General features: G+C 44.4%; 1 protein-coding gene across 1 annotated transcript; it reads right to left on the bottom strand.

Annotated features, from left to right (window-relative positions):
* Positions 1-4,165: 4,165 nt before the first annotated feature.
* LOC121575964 (short-chain dehydrogenase/reductase 3) lies at positions 4,166-11,973 on the bottom strand. Its single transcript, XM_041889257.2, has 6 exons — positions 11,295-11,973; positions 6,045-6,188; positions 5,574-5,693; positions 4,958-5,196; positions 4,739-4,864; positions 4,166-4,645 (listed from the first exon to the last, which is right to left on the bottom strand). Exons 1-6 carry the CDS (start codon positions 11,487-11,489, stop codon positions 4,561-4,563), a joined length of 909 nt encoding a protein of 302 aa, XP_041745191.1. The 5' UTR covers positions 11,490-11,973; the 3' UTR covers positions 4,166-4,560.
* Between the last annotated feature and the right edge of the window lie 3,646 nt (positions 11,974-15,619).

The following is a 15,619-nucleotide window of genomic DNA, read 5'->3' as shown; positions in this document are numbered from 1 at the left end:
TCCGGCTCCCCGCACCAAGCCAGTGGTGCGTGTTCCCAGTCCGGCCCGGCCTGTTCCTGCTCCCCGCACCAAGCCAGTGGTGCGTGTTCCCAGTCCGGTCCGGCCTGTTCCTGTCCCTCGCACCAAGCCAGTGGTGCGCGTCGCCAGCCCGGTCCGGCCTGTTCCTGCCCCTCGCACCAAGCCAGTGGTGCGCGTCGCCAGCCCGGTCCGGCCTGTTCCTGCTCCCCGCACCAAGCCAGTGGTGCGCGTGTCGCCAGCCCGGTCCGTTCCTGCTCCCCGCACCAAGCCAGTGGTGCGCGTCGTCAGCCCGGTCCGACCCGTTCCTGCTCCCCGTACCAAGCCAGTGGTGCGCGTCGTCAGCCCGGTCCGGCCCGTTCCTGCTCCCCGCACCAAGCCAGTGGTGCGTGTGTCCAGTCCGGCACGGCCCGTGCCTGTTCCACCGGTGCCTGGTCCGGCACCGGTCAGCTGCTCCACTCCGGAGCCAGAGCAATCCGCTCCACAGGGGTCCGGTCCAACTCCAGTCAGCGGATCCACTCCGGAGCCAGAGCAATCCGCTCCACCGATGTCCAGTCCAGCTCCGGCCAGCGGCTCCAGTCCGGAGCCTGTACGGTTTGATCCACCGTCGTCGGGTCCAGCTCCAGTCAGCGGTGCCAGACCAGACCAGGAGCGCAACGGGGAGGTGGAGAGAAAGTGGTGGTCACACCCGGAGCCGGATCCACCTCCGAGGCGGAATGCCCACCCGGCCCCTACCCTGTTGTGTTTGTGTGGCACGGTCGCAGTCCGCGCCTTTGGGGGGGGGGGGGGTACTGTCACGCCCTGGCTCTGGGGACTCTGAAATGTTGAGCCAGGGTGTGGAGTTTCTATGTCATATTTTCTATGTTGTGTTTTCTAGATCGTTTAGATCTATGTTGGCCAGGGTGGTTCCCAATCAGAGGCAGCTGTATCTCGTTGTCTCTGATTGGGGACCATACTTAGGCAGCCTGTTTGGCACTAGTCGGGGTGGGATCTTGTTCCGTTAAGGTTTGTTTTGTGTAACCTAGGACTTCACGTTTCGTTTGTTTGTTGTTTTGTCGTGAGTTAAGTACTTTAATAAAATGTACGCTTATCACGCTGCGCCTTGGTTTCACGAATCTTTAAACGATCGTGACAGCATCAACAGTCCCACCCTATTCACCCCTGCTTCCACCTGTGCCTGGTACCTCAGGCTCAAAGACTGTTTGTTTGTGTGTGTTTGTGTGTATCTTTCCAAGCCCCCCTCTGATTTATCCACTATTTGGCTAAACTTGCTCTCAGCCCTCCTCTTCCACCATACTTGCACTACATGGCTCCCTCATCGACCTAGTTCAGTCTCAACATGCCTCGGTCTTCTCCCTCTTCTTTCGCTACAGATATAGCCCACTCAGGGAATTAAAAACACACCCTTAACAGAGGCTCAGTTTTTCTCCCAGCAGAGCACATACTCTCTCCCTCTGCCCAGTGCGGTGCGGGTCACCTACTTATCATAATGAGCGGCCCTATAGTGAGCGCACGGGAGGGCATTTATGGTTAGCTGGGATTCAAATGAATGTTTATGAGTCTTGTTTGGCAGCCAAAGGGTAGACACTTTCCCCGTTTTTACAGTTACAGTGCCTTCATCCCTCTTGGCATTTTTCCTATTTTGTTGCATTACAACCTGTAATTTAAATGGATTTTTATTTGGATTTCATGTAATGGACATACACAAAATAGTCCAAATTGGTGAAGTGAAATGAAAAAAATATATTGTTTAAAAAAAATCTAAAAAATAAATAACTGAAAAGTGGTGCGTGCATATGTACTCACCCCCTTTGCTATGAAGCCCCTAAATAAGATCTGGTGCAACCAATTACCTTCAGAAGTCACATAATTAGTTAAATAAAGTCCACCTGTGTGCAATCTAAGTGTCACATGATTTCAGTATATATACACCTGTTCTAAAAGGCCCCAGAGTCTGCAACACCACTAAGCAAGGGGCACCACCAAGCAAGCGGCACCATGAAGACCAAGGAGCTCTCCAAACAGGTCAGGGACAAAGTTGTGGAGAAGTACAGATCAGGGTTGGGTTATAAAAAAATATCAGAAACTTTGAACATCCCACGGAGCACCATTAAATACATTGTTAAAAAATGGAAAGAATATGGGAAACCTGTTTCAGTCTTCCAGAGATTTGAGACTGGGATGGAGGTTCACCTTCCAGCAGGACAGTGACCCTAAGCATACTGCTAAAGCAACACTCAAGTGGTTTAATGGTAAACATTTAAATGTCTTTGAATGGCCTAGTCAAAGCCCAGACCTCAATCTAATTGAGAATCTGTGGTATGACTTAAGGATTGCTGTACACCAGCGGAACCCATCCAATTTGAAGGAGCTGGAGCAGTTTTGCCTTGAAGAATGGGCAAAAATCCCAGTGGCTAGATGTGCCAAGCTTATAGAGACATACCCCAAGAGTGTCACGGATTCAGCCGAGGCTGCTCCTCCTCCTTGCTCGGGCAGGCTTCGGCGTTCGTCGTCCCCGGAGTACTAGCTGCTACCGATCTATGTTTCGGTGTTTGTCTTGTTTGGTCTTTATTGTTTACACCTGTCTCCAATTATGTTGCATTGTATTCCCTTTATAACCCCCTGTCTCTTATGGTGTATTGTGTGTGATTGTTTTTCGTTAGGTCGGCAGTTGCATTTGTGTGCGAGTTATTGTTCCTCCCTGTTAGGAGGTTTGTTTTGTACTTTGATTACTGTGTTCAGTAAAGTACGTCTGCCAGTAGCTCGGTGTCCTGCGCTTGACTTCGTTTACCGCATACACATCACCCTGACAAAGAGACTTGCAGCTGTAATTGCTGCAAAAGGTGGCTCTACAAAGTATTGACTCTGGTGGGGTGAATAGTTATGCACGCTCAAGTTCTGTTTTTTTGTCTTATTTCTTGTTTGTTTCACAATAAAAAATATTTTGCATCTTCAAAGTGGTAGGCATGTTGTGTAAATCAAATGATACAAATCCACCCAAAATCCATTTTAATTACTGGTTGTAAGGCAATAAATTAGGAAAAATGCCAAGGGGTGTGAATACTTTCGCAAGCCACTGTATCTCTTATTGGTTGGCCTGGGGCTTTGTGTGTGTGCTTGCCTTGCCTTCTGCTCAGACATAGGGTACACAACAACACAACTCTGGGTGTCTATCTGTGCACTATACTATAGATCACTTTATTAAAGGTGCAGTTCAGGATCTTAAGCACAACAAATTTGTAACATATTGTATGAATTGGATTTGTAACATAATAATAAATAAAAAATAATTATTTGCAGGATGTAACATATCATACGAAATGGATGACGTAGTAAGTACACAATTGGATGATGTTGTACACAAAAAAACGGGGACCCATTTTGTCTCGTGAGCTTCACTTTCAAAACTACTGGCTGAAGTTCGAGAGCATCATTTTAAATAGAGAAAGGATGGAGTTTGTCTCTCTCTCTCACAGCTAGGAGGGCAAAGCTAACTGTACATTCTTCCCCTGATTATATAGTACCGTATGTAAATGTCATAAAGATAACCAAGGCCACTTATTAATCATTAAATACCTCCACTCTGGAAGATGAAAGCTTGTTCTTCTAAATCAGGTATTCCCCGACACCACACATACTGTAATTTACAAAGGTTATCTTTGATGATATCAGGGATACATCTCGCAAGGCCTTTTAAACCATGTTTTTGATTTTTCAATAAAACATTCATGGTTTTACGGTTAACCTTTTTCCAGCATGTAACAACTTGTGGCCGGGATTCAATCCGAGCACTCTAGTCGACAATGCTTCTTTTAAAGGCAATGTTAGCGCATTTAAGGTCAACGCTACAGATGTTGGCTCAATTAGAAATTACCTTTAAATGTAAAATGCAATATAGCATGGTTTTGGATTTAATCCCAGCCCTAACCTACTTCATAGTGTATAAGTGAGCAGTGTATGGATCTGTTTTGCCTTCCAATGAATGTTACTCATTTGCTGTTTTGACAACACATCCTGGCATGGTCAGAGATCTCATGGTTTGCATAACTGTGTTATAATTCTCTACCATGCGAGAATCATCTGGTTAACTCTGCTGTGTTGACCACTCACTAGACATTTTCTAGTCTACATGCACAAAGAGACACCTTGGTTCTCTGAAACATTATTTTATTAATGTGATTCCATTCAAAGACACATGATTGGTAGGATAAAAAATATATAATAAAAAAACTGACTTGTGGAAAAAAGGCTGTTGATCCAGGCTAGTTTTGCATGGCTTATGTTCAATGTGTGAATGGTATTAAGTCCGTCCAACTACACACAGGAGATCAAGAATGTGACCAGGATAAGTTCCAGCAGCTTGTAAGTGAAATCTACCTGCCGGAGCAACAATACATGCTGAAGTCCCCATGTCACTTTGCTGCATACTTTCAAAAGGCTTCCATTGTTTCCCAATGTCCTGTAGCCCATGTATACTTCCCTTCAACATCCTCTGGAGTTAATGAGGTTCCGCTGATATGTATTGACATTCAGGATAATGTGTGTTTATGTCCTCCCCTTGAATGTATTCATGCAGGAATAGGTTCCAGAAAACTTGTGGATCTCTTCAAGTGCAGCCTGTGGCATAAAGCTAGAGTGTGGAGAAAATACAGAGACAGGGGGTTACATATGAGTGAAAAACATGTATGTACTTTAAATTGGCCAAAATTACATGAGGCATTACCTTTTGAGGACGACGAGAGCATGCATGGTCCAAGGCATGTAAACGTAGGTTGTGTTAGTCCTGACTGCATCCACAGTCCTTTCGGCAACTGTCTCTGGTTTGAGGGGAGGGAAGAGTGCTGGAAACCTATAAGAACAGTAAACCCAGCGAGAATAGGTATACAGTAACTACAATACATGGTTTAATCTAAACTAGAGTGTGAAGAATCATGTTGCTCACCTGACTCTCATACCCTGGAACATCTCAGTGTTGGTGTGGAAGGGGAGCACGGTGGTGCAGCCCACCCCGGGACAGTCCAGCAGGCCCAGAGTCAGGCTCTCCATGAAGGCCAGGGAGGAGGCCTTGGAGGTGCAGTAATCTATGGCCCCAGGGATGGGCGATTGGGACAGGATGGAGTTTATACAGACCACGTGGCCGTGCTGGAGCTCCAGCATCCGTGGCAGGAAGGCCTTTGTAGTCTGGATGGGAGAGAAGAAGGTAGGGAGGGCGGACATGGGAGAAAATGTGCCGTTAAACACATTAAATAGAGACACGCAGAGGAAGCAGGCCCGAGTGGAGCCACAGATTGAGTTTACATTTCTTTTTAGCTGATGATTGCATTTCTGTCTGCACACAACCTGACAATTTGATCTATATTCAAACAGAGTGCCATAGGTTTCAGAGGCCTATCTAGGGGCTGAAGCAGTAAGCCTATCATTTGGAAATACCCCTACACTCATGTAAATGAAGCTGAGACTGACATGCCCGCTGGGCGCCGACCTCTGTCAAAATGATAAGATTGATCTAACTGTAAGGAAGCCCACACCTCTCTTTCTTAAACCTCAACAACACTTACCCAGAACTGCCCCATTGTGTTGATATGCTGAGATTTCAAGAGAGCGTCATCGTCGCAGTCCATCAGACTTTTCCCATGGACCACTGCAGCATTATTCACCAGGATCGTAACATCTCCCACCTAGGAAAATAATAACATAACAAACGTCAAAAACAAGACCGCGTTTTTTTTCTACTGTTAAGAGGTTATCCACTTTCTACCTACTTTCTTTTCATGTGAAGTTATGTGGTAGAGCTGACAGACAGTCATATTCAACACTTTAATCTTATCCAGACATTGCAATTGAGGTGTAATCTATATGTCAGATGGGGGAGAGGAATTAAGGAGCTATGAACCCCTGCCAGTTCTGTGGAGGGGAGTAACCGCAGTGATAGAAACTTTGACCCGTGAGCATTTCACTGGCTACAAACAACATTTTATTTGTGTGGATAAAAATTTCTCATTGGATTTACGATGATCTAAATAGCATACCTTCTCCCTGACCACCTTGGCCTGCTTGTAAACCTCCTCCCGATTGGCCACGTCGCACAGGAAGTAGTGGCACTCTGTTCCTGATTGGGCGATCTCTTCGCATGTCTCTTTCAGACACTTCTCTGTGCGGCCCCACAGGATCACCTAAGAAAGAAAACATGTTGAAGGTAAACTAGCCATGGGTTACAAAATAGGGTTATAAAATGACTGACAATTAAGTTGCGTAATACTATATGTAATATGCTCTGAATAGAAGATGAGCAAGTAGCTCAGCTGCATGAATAGTGATATTTAGCTTTTCAACAATCAGCTATCTGTGCATTTATTGTTGTCCAAATCCTGAGGAGAAACATGACTAAAATATGTTTAATGGTGTTGAATTCTGGCTTGAAATATGCTTATTCATGTTACCATACTATAACTTATTGATTACTTTACATGTATATGTTGGGGGTCAATGAAGGGTGAATAGGAACTTTGTGTATAGAATGAGACAAGGGGAAGTGCATGTTATTAAACATGGATATTCATATTTTTAAGGAAGGAGGCAAAGAGCAACAGTCTAGTCTCAGTTCCTGATAAGGCAGGCCAGTTGCCTTGGAACTAGGACAAGGAGGGATGTGGAACTCAACTCGAGATAAGGTCAACATTTGAAGAGAGAAGAAACCTCTGGGTGGGGCCAAAGGGGCCCACCCTGAAGACCATCTAACTACCGTCCTATCTCTCTCACACACACACACACACACACACACACACACACACACACACACACACACACACACACACACACACACACACACACACACACACACACACACACACACACACACACACACACACACACACACACACACACACACACACACACACACCTATGAAGGTTCTAAATTTAGGCAGGGCCATGACAATACCAGTAAGAGGAACAGACTGAGTTTCTGCCTAACAACATAGAAGGATGTTTATCTTAGACATACAAAAGAGGTGACTCCTAGTCGGAAGGTATAACTATGTGCTTGTGTGACTTGTATGTTGTGTCTGCAGCTAAACCACCCAGTAGGTTGAATAAACGTGGTTTGAGCTTTTACTAGTCGTCCATTTGAGTTTTTACTCTCTTTGTTCAGAACCTTACAATGGGTAGCCAAAACCAAACAACTATACCAACAGCCCATGCTCTAAACAAGTGCACAGCCATTTCATGTTTGCAGCATTTGGTCCAAAAGTATGAGAAGAGATCATTTGGTTGAAATGTTCATTTCATTCAGAGAACAGAGAGGCCATTTTTAGGTGCAGCAAATAGTTTTAGAGCGAGATGCAATGTGAATGAACCGTCTCTTCATCAGCCTGGTGAGGCTAAATTAAGCTCAGTCATTTGAGCAAAGAACGGAGGTGGGAGGCAGCGATTGGGCAATTAGATCTGTCAGTCTTTGGGGTCAGGGAAAGGTAATGAAATCAGGGGGCGAGCCCTCCTCATCTCTCAAACACACATTCTCAAAGAGATTACACGGCCTGTTGGGCAGATGAGCCCTGTCATTTCTGGTCAGGGAGTCTGAAAACAGTGCGTGTGTGAAGTGCTGAGGGGGCCAATGTAGGGCTTGGCTGGTCGCCTGTGACAGAGGTTAATATTTGAGCAGAAAATCCTCTGGAAAGTGATTCTGTGTGTGTGTGTCTGGGTGCGTGTGCACGTGTGTGCAAGAACTTGAATGTCTTTCATCCACCCTTACACTTTGATATCAATCTTGTGTGACTATAACAATCCTAATTCTAACAAGTAAGTTAACTTAAACACAAGTACAGGTCACAGTGACATCCTTATCCTGATGGAGAAGAGTACAGAGACAGCCAGGGGCTATAAGCACTAATTTATTTAGGAATGAATAGGAGGATAGTATATCTCAACCTCTCAAACATGCATAGCTTGCCTAAGGTTGCCTAAGGTTTTGCTGCTATCGGTCTTGTTTTACTGACAGATCAGCTGTCTGTGAATTACATAATGGGAGCACTAAGCGAAGGAGACTTTAAAGTGAAATGTTTGCTTTGGGGCCTTAATTAATTTCAAGGAGAGGATCACAATCTGCATGACATTAAGTTATTATCAGTTCCAAGACTTCAAAATGTTTGTCTTTCCACTGGATGGGTCTTTGTTTGAGTTTCATAGGATTCATTTTTTGTTTGCTTCATTTGCCAGCCCATTTTAGTAATCAGAAGAGATGGACAGGTGGGTCTAGGTAAATGACTGAAAGCCTTTCATAGGATTTCATCCTAACAGCACTCACACTGTGTTTTCCTGTTATTTAATTCATTATGCTTATCTGCCAGTGCCAACACACTGGGGCTTCAGGATAAACAATGGCCGGTTAAATCTAGAGCTATCAGTTTAGAATGCCTACGTGTTGAGGTAAAACTAATTCTAAATTCCCTCACATCAGGTGACTAAGTATCACTGATAAACCAGTGATTACTCTGAAGTTCCATATCTGACAATATTAAACAACATTCACCAATTGTGTAAAACTGTTGGTCTGTTCAAGGACAGTAAGTCTTCGCCATTACAGAGGGCTGATGTGTCAGTGTGCAATGATGAACTGGCAGTGTGGTGGGCCTCATCCACATCCCTACACCACAACGCAATTATATTTCACAAGGAAAAACCTGGGTTCAAGGATGGGCATGAACCCTTCTCTTCACACCAGCTGTAGGGGATAGGGGCTAACAGGGAGAGTATAATTAGTGCATAGACAGCAGGGTCAGTTGCAGGGCAATACCCAGCTGGGAGCAGTGTGCTTCCCACACACACACGCACACACACGCACACAAGCACACACTATATAGTGCTTCAACGAATCAACCTGGGTAGAGGCATATGTTCCCAGTTCTCCAAATGAGTAGCCAGGGCTGAGAAAGATTGTGGTTATTGTGGTTCTCCTAGAGGCACCCTCCCTCTCTGTTCTCTGAACGTGGATTCTGCTGCTTTTGTAAATGGTTGCTGTGGTTTATTGTTTTAGTGCTTCACTCTGTAACGGCTCTTTTGACGACACACAGATTCTCACTCCCCCGTCACCTCCCTCTATCTCCCTCTCACAAGTCTGTCCTCTTCACCTCACAGCATCAATGCTGTGGCTAGTGCACTCATGAGTCCTTACAGTGAAAGCACAAAAGCTAGGCAGAGAGAATAGAGAAATTCCGTCTGCCAATCACAATGGACCTCAAACTGGGGTAAAGTCTGCTTTACAGGTTATTCATGATGAATGTCTTACTTCTTTTTAACATCTCTTAGGCAGGGAGTAATTATCAGGCACATTAGCGCAGGTGTTGTTTTCAAAGCCTTCACACCTTGGTAATACCCAACAATGGGGTGCTGACAAGAATGGTGACTTCCTTTGTTGTGCAGCAGCAAATTATATTTTAAAAGCCACAGTTTTCCTCTGGGTTTTTCCCCTGAGAAGATGTTGATGGAAGGATGATGAGCGAGGCCAAAGCACTTTAACTCAAAATGGAGGTTTTAGCTCAGACAGTAATAAGCTGCAATCTTACATGTGGAAAAGGCCACATAAAAGAACAGCAATTATAAACCTGGGTCATTCGATCCATGAATGCTGATTGGCTGAAAGCCGTGGTATATCAGACCATATACCACGGTATGACAAAACATTTATTTTTACTGCTCTAATTACATTGGTAACCAGTTTATAATAGCAATAAGGCACCTCAGGGGTTTGTGGTATGTGGCCAATATACCACGGCTAAGGGCTGTATCCAGGCACTCTGCGTTGCGAATTTGATTTTGATTTGTAAAAGGGGGGGTATTCATTATGAAATTATTATGTCTCAATCTGTGTGTCCGAGAGGTGTAAAATGGATAGGACTCTGTCCATTACATACCAGAGCTAACATAACACCATGGTGGCTCACTATGCACTCAGCTGTGTAATGTTTGGAGGAAGTTAAAATAGGAATAGTGGGTAGTCTGACCAGTAGTGGAGGCCTGGCGGGGACTGTCAATGTAGTCACTGAGGTATTTCAAGCCTAAGTGACTGCTCCTTGTTAGGGAGGGGGGATGGGGGTGGAGACAGGCTATTTATAAGAGCCCTGGCTGGATGGTGAATGTTTTGTATGGGTGAGGCAGCTAAAACATGTCACCTTCCTCTGTGGGTTCATTTCACCTAAATGACTCAGTGTAAGGTCATTTCTGCCTTGCTGGTTTGCTTGAAAAACACATCTGAATCTGTTTTATTATGGCAATGTGATGTCTTGTGGTCCTCTGTAGCTCAATTGGTAGAGCATGGCGCTTGTAACGCCAGCGTAGTGGGTTCGATCCCCGGGACCACCCATACGTAAAAATGTATGCACACATGACTGTAAGTCGCTTTGGATAAAAGCGTCTGCTAAATGGCATATTATATTATATTGTGTTGGCACATGGCATAGTTAAGTGTTCCTTTGCTGGTCCCAGATGGACAACAACATTTATTCTGTGAGGATTATGTGATTAGCTTTCTTCAGAGTTTCAAAAGTAGAAAAAATAAGCACACATTCATCCCAAATCCATAGCAGGGATATGTTATCACTTGATCAAGGTCAGTCCTGCTGGCAGTCATTAATCAATAAAACTTTGTTCTGGACATTAATGATGCCTGATCTCATCCACTATCAGTTTTCAGCCATAACTCCTCTTTCGGAGCTTTGGCTGAACAAAAATAATTATGTGCTTCACTATATTACTGCAGCGGTCAAACGGACATGCCCTCTGGTTGACCTACTCTGCTGTGCAACTTGCACCAAAACTGAGGACCCTGTCCTGCAACCTCAATGGCCCATCTACTCCTAACGTCATGACCCCCTGCATTCATATTGAAAGAAACAATAGGTTGGAGGAACACGTAGACAAACTGATGTCTTTGCCCTCCCAATGTACCTACTGCAAACATATGGAGATTTTGGTAAAGGAGGATGGGGGTGAGGGTGTACTACATCAATAAAAATAATAGTTATGTCAAGAAATGTGTGTAAAAAAGACTAGGTATGGCACAGGTGGTGTTCAGAGGTACAGGTTGGTACAGGGTATCAACTCAGTCATCATTAGAACCATATAATTAATGAGTGTACTAATTCAAAAGATATGAAAACCTACACGGGTGTAGGCTAATATAGGATATTTTGAGTGCTCCTATTGCCTAGGCTAAGTGGACCACCTGACTTTTAATGCCCAACAAGTTGCATAATAAAAAAAAGTGGAGAAACTGTTTAATTTACCTTTTTAGCCCTCTGCTTGGCAAACTCTTGAGCCAGGTGACGACCAATACCTCGCCCCCCGCCTGTGATCAGCACCACCTCCTCAGTCAGGGTTCTCCGTCTACTTGGTTGCAGTAAGCACACGCTTGCTTTCAATATGTAGTATAGAATGCGGATGAGGAACAGCACCATATAGCCCAAACACTTCAAATCCATGTTACCTAAATTCTCAAAGCAACTTTCGAACACAGAAACACAAGTTCAATAACGATATCCTCCAATCGTGATGTCCTTGGCAGAGCAGAGTTCAAGATGAGGTTCTTTGGTAATTATCTGGTTAAAACTAATAGCAGACTGAAGTAGGCTACTGCAGCACATGAAGTCAATATTTCCTCAAATTTATAAACTCGTCAATATACGGAGCTCAAGCATGTTTCTCGATTATTCAGAATACTGGCAAAACTATGTTCTTTGATTAAAGACCTCTTTACACCGGTAGAACTTTGTTACTTTTAACAAATGAACTCGAGTAACCTAAAGAAGGCGCGAGTGTCTCCGAAGGCATGCCCTACTGAATCGTCTACAAGTGTGTTGTGTTCCTGTCTTTGGACGTTACCGCCTCTGACTTTGTAGCTTAATTTACAGAGCTCTGACTACCGGTTCCCGTAGTGCTGAAAAGACCTGCGATCTGAAGGCAGTTTTTTTAAAGACCATTAATCCTGATTGACAGGTTGACTGGTGAGGAATATATTTATTGACTGTGTCGGCTGTGACTGGTTGTCTCGCTCCCCACCCCCGAGAAATGTTGGCCACCACTGCTGTGAAGGCATATTTCAGTTGATCTCACTCTCTGATAAGTAATAGTTGGGTATGTTTCTCATGCACTTGAGAAGTGCCATAACCTGCTTTGATAGCCTACTCAGATTACTTTGATGACACTTTGATGAGGCAACATTCACCCAAACTGGTTTAAGGGGTTGGTTACATCACATGAAGCCTATAGTCGAATTATCCAGGTTGTTCTCCCTCTCTCTCTCTCTCTCTCTCTCTCTCTCTCTCTCTCTCTCTCTCTCTCTCTCTCTCTCTCATAATTGTTACAGTGGCTTGCGAAAGTATTCACCCCCCTTCCTATTTTGTTACCTTACAATCTGGAATTAAAATTGATTTTTTGGGGTGTTTGTATCATTTGATTTACACAACATGCCTACCACTTTGAAGATGCAAAATATTTTTTATTGTGAAACAAACAAGAAATAAGACAAAAAAACAGAAAACTTGAGCGTGCATAAATATTCACCCCCCCAAAATCAATACTTTGTAGAGCCATCTTTTGCAGCAATTACAGCTGCAAGTCTCTTGGAGTATGTCTCTATAAGCTTGGCACATCTAGCCACTGCTCCAGCTCCTTCAAGTTGGATGGGTTCCGCTGGTGTACAGCAATCTTTAAGTCATACCACAGATTCTCAAATGGATTGAGGTCTGGGCTTTGACTAGGCCATTCCAAGACATTTAAATGTTTCCCCTTAAACCACTCAAGTGTTGCTTTAGCAGTATGCTTAGGGTCATTGTCCTGCTGGAAGGTGAACCTCCGCCCCAGTCTCAAATCTCTGGAAGACTGAAACAGGTTTCCCTCAAGAATTTCCCTGTATTTAGCGCCATCCATCATTCCTTCAATTCTGACCAGTTTCCCAGTCCCTGCCTTTGAAAAACATCCCCACAGCATGATGCTGCCACCACCATGCTTCACTGTGGGGATGGTGTTCTCGGGGTGATGAGAGGTGTTGTGTTTGCGCCAGACATAGCGTTTTCCTTGATGGCCAAAAAGCTCAATTTTAGTCTCATCTGACCAGAGTACCTTCTTCCATATGTTTGGGGAGTCTCCCACATGGCTTTTGGCGAACACCAAACGTGTTTGCTTATTTTTTTATTTAAGCAATGGCTTTTTTCTGGCCACTCTTCCATAAAGCCCAGCTCTGTGGAGTTTACGGCTTAAGGTGGTCCTATGGACAGATACTCCAATCTCTGCTGTGGAGCTTTGCAGCTCCTTCAGGGTTATCTTTGGTCTCTTTGTTGCCTCTTTGATTAATGCCATCCTTGCCTGGTCCGTGAGTTTTGGTGGGCGTCCGTCTCTTGGCAGGTGTGCTGTGGTGCCATATTCTTTCCATTTTTTAATAATGGATTTAATGGTGCTCCGTGGGATGTTCAAAGTTTCTGATATTTTTTTTAACCCAACCCTGATCTGTACTTCTCCACAACTTTGTCCTTGACCTGTTTGGAGAGTTCCTTGGTCTTCATGGTGCCGCTTGCTTGGTGGTACCCCTTGCTTAGTGGTGTTGCAGAATCTGGGGCCTTTCAGAACAGGTGTATATATACTAAGATCATGTGACAGATCATGTGACACTTAGATTGCACACAGGTGGACTTTATTTAACTAATTATGTGACTTCTGAAGGTAATTGATTGCACCAGATCTTATTTAGGGGCTTCATAGCAAAGGGGGTGAATACATATGCACACAACACTTTTCCATTATTTATTTTTTTGAATTGTTTGAAACAAGTTATTTTTTTCATTTCATTCACCAATTTGGACTATTTTGTGTATGTCCATTACATGAAATCCAAATACAAATCTATATAAAATACAGGTTGTAATGCAACAAAATAGGAAAAATGCCAAGGGGGATGAATACTTTTGCAAGGCACTGTATACACACAAACACACACATATACATATAAATACATATACAGTGGGGAAAAAAAGTATTTAGTCAGCCACCAATTGTGCAAGTTCTCCCACTTAAAAAGATGAGAGAGGCCTGTAATTTTCATCATAGGTACACGTCAACTATGACAGACAAATTGAGAATTTTTTTTCCAGAAAATCACATTGGAGGATTTTTAATGAATTTATTTGCAAATTATGGTGGAAAATAAGTATTTGGTCACCTACAAACAAGCAAGATTTCTGGCTCTCACAGACCTGTAACTTTTTCTTTAAGAGGCTCCTCTGTCCTCCACTCGTTACCTGTATTAATGGCACCTGTTTGAACTTGTTATCAGTATAAAAGACACCTGTCCACAACCTCAAACAATCAAACTCCACTATGGCCAAGACCAAAGAGCTGTCAAAGGACACCAGAAACAAAATTGTAGACCTGCACCAGGCTGGGAAGACTGAATCTGCAATAGGTAAGCAGATTGGTTTGAAGAAATCAACTGTGGGAGCAATTATTAGGAAATGGAAGACATACAAGACCACTGATAATCTCCCTCGATCTGGGGCTCCACTCAAGATCTCACCCCGTGGGGTCAAAATGATCACAAGAACGGTGAGCAAAAATCCCAGAACCACACGGGGGGACCTAGTGAATGACCTGCAGAGAGCTGGGATCAAAGTAACAAAGCCTACCATCAGTAACACACTACGCCGCCAGGGACTCAAATCCTGCAGTGCCAGACGTGTCCCCCTGCTTAAGCCAGTACATGTCCAGGCCCGTCTGAAGTTTGCTAGAGTGCATTTGGATGATCCAGAAGAGGATTGGGAGAATCACATATGGTCAGATGAAACCAAAATATAACTTTTTGGTAAAAACTCAACTCGTCGTGTTTGGAGGACAAAGAATGCTGAGTTGCATCCAAAGAACATATTTTACATTTACATTTTAGTCATTTAGCAGACGCTCTTAACCAGAGCGACTTACAGGAGCAATTAGGGTTAAGTGCCTTGCTCAAGGGCACATTAACGTCATTTAGCAGACGCTCTTAGCCAGAGCGACTCACAAATTGGTGCGTTCACCCTATAGCCAGTGGGATAACCACTTTACAATTTGGGGGGGGGGTTAGAAGGAATACTTTATCCTATCCCAGGTATTCCTTAAAGAGGTGGGGTTTCAAATGTCTCCGGAAGGTGGTGAGTGACTCCGCTGTCCTGGCGTCGTGAGGGAGCTTGTTCCACCATTGGGGTGCCAGAGCAGCGAACAGTTTTGACTGGGCTGAGCGGGAGCTATGCTTCCGCAGAGGAAGGGAGCCAGCAGGCCAGAGGTGGATGAACGCAATGTCCCTCGTTTGGGTGTAGGGACTGATCAGAGCCTGAAGGTACAGAGGTGCCGTTCCCCTCACTGCTCCATAGGCAAGCACCATGGTCTTGTAGCGGATGCGAGCTTCAACTGGAAGCCAGTGGAGTGTGCGGAGGAGGGGGTGACGTGAGAGAACTTGGGAAGGTTGAACACCAGACGGGCTGCGGCATTCTGGATGAGTTGTAGGGGTTTAATGGCACAGGCAGGGAGCCCAGCCAACAGCGAGTTGCAGTAGTCCAGACGGGAGATGACAAGTGCCTGGACCAGG

This window comes from Coregonus clupeaformis, chromosome 10 (genome assembly GCF_020615455.1).
Source record: "Coregonus clupeaformis isolate EN_2021a chromosome 10, ASM2061545v1, whole genome shotgun sequence".
Taxonomy (NCBI): Eukaryota; Metazoa; Chordata; class Actinopteri; order Salmoniformes; family Salmonidae; genus Coregonus; species Coregonus clupeaformis.
Note: the sequence above shows the minus strand (reverse complement) of the source record. Positions and strands in the feature narration are given on the sequence as shown.

Bases quoted from the DNA above. Each gene is read 5' to 3' on its own strand.
- LOC121575964 (XM_041889257.2), bottom strand. From the start codon at position 11,489: ATGGATTTGAAGTGTTTGGGCTATATGGTGCTGTTCCTCATCCGCATT. The intron at 6,189-11,294 runs GTAAATTAAACA...TTTCTTTCTTAG, and splicing joins CCAAGCAGAGGGCTAAAAAG to GTGATCCTGTGGGGCCGCAC. The intron at 5,197-5,573 runs GTAAGTGTTGTT...TCTCCCATCCAG, and splicing joins ACACAATGGGGCAGTTCTGG to ACTACAAAGGCCTTCCTGCC.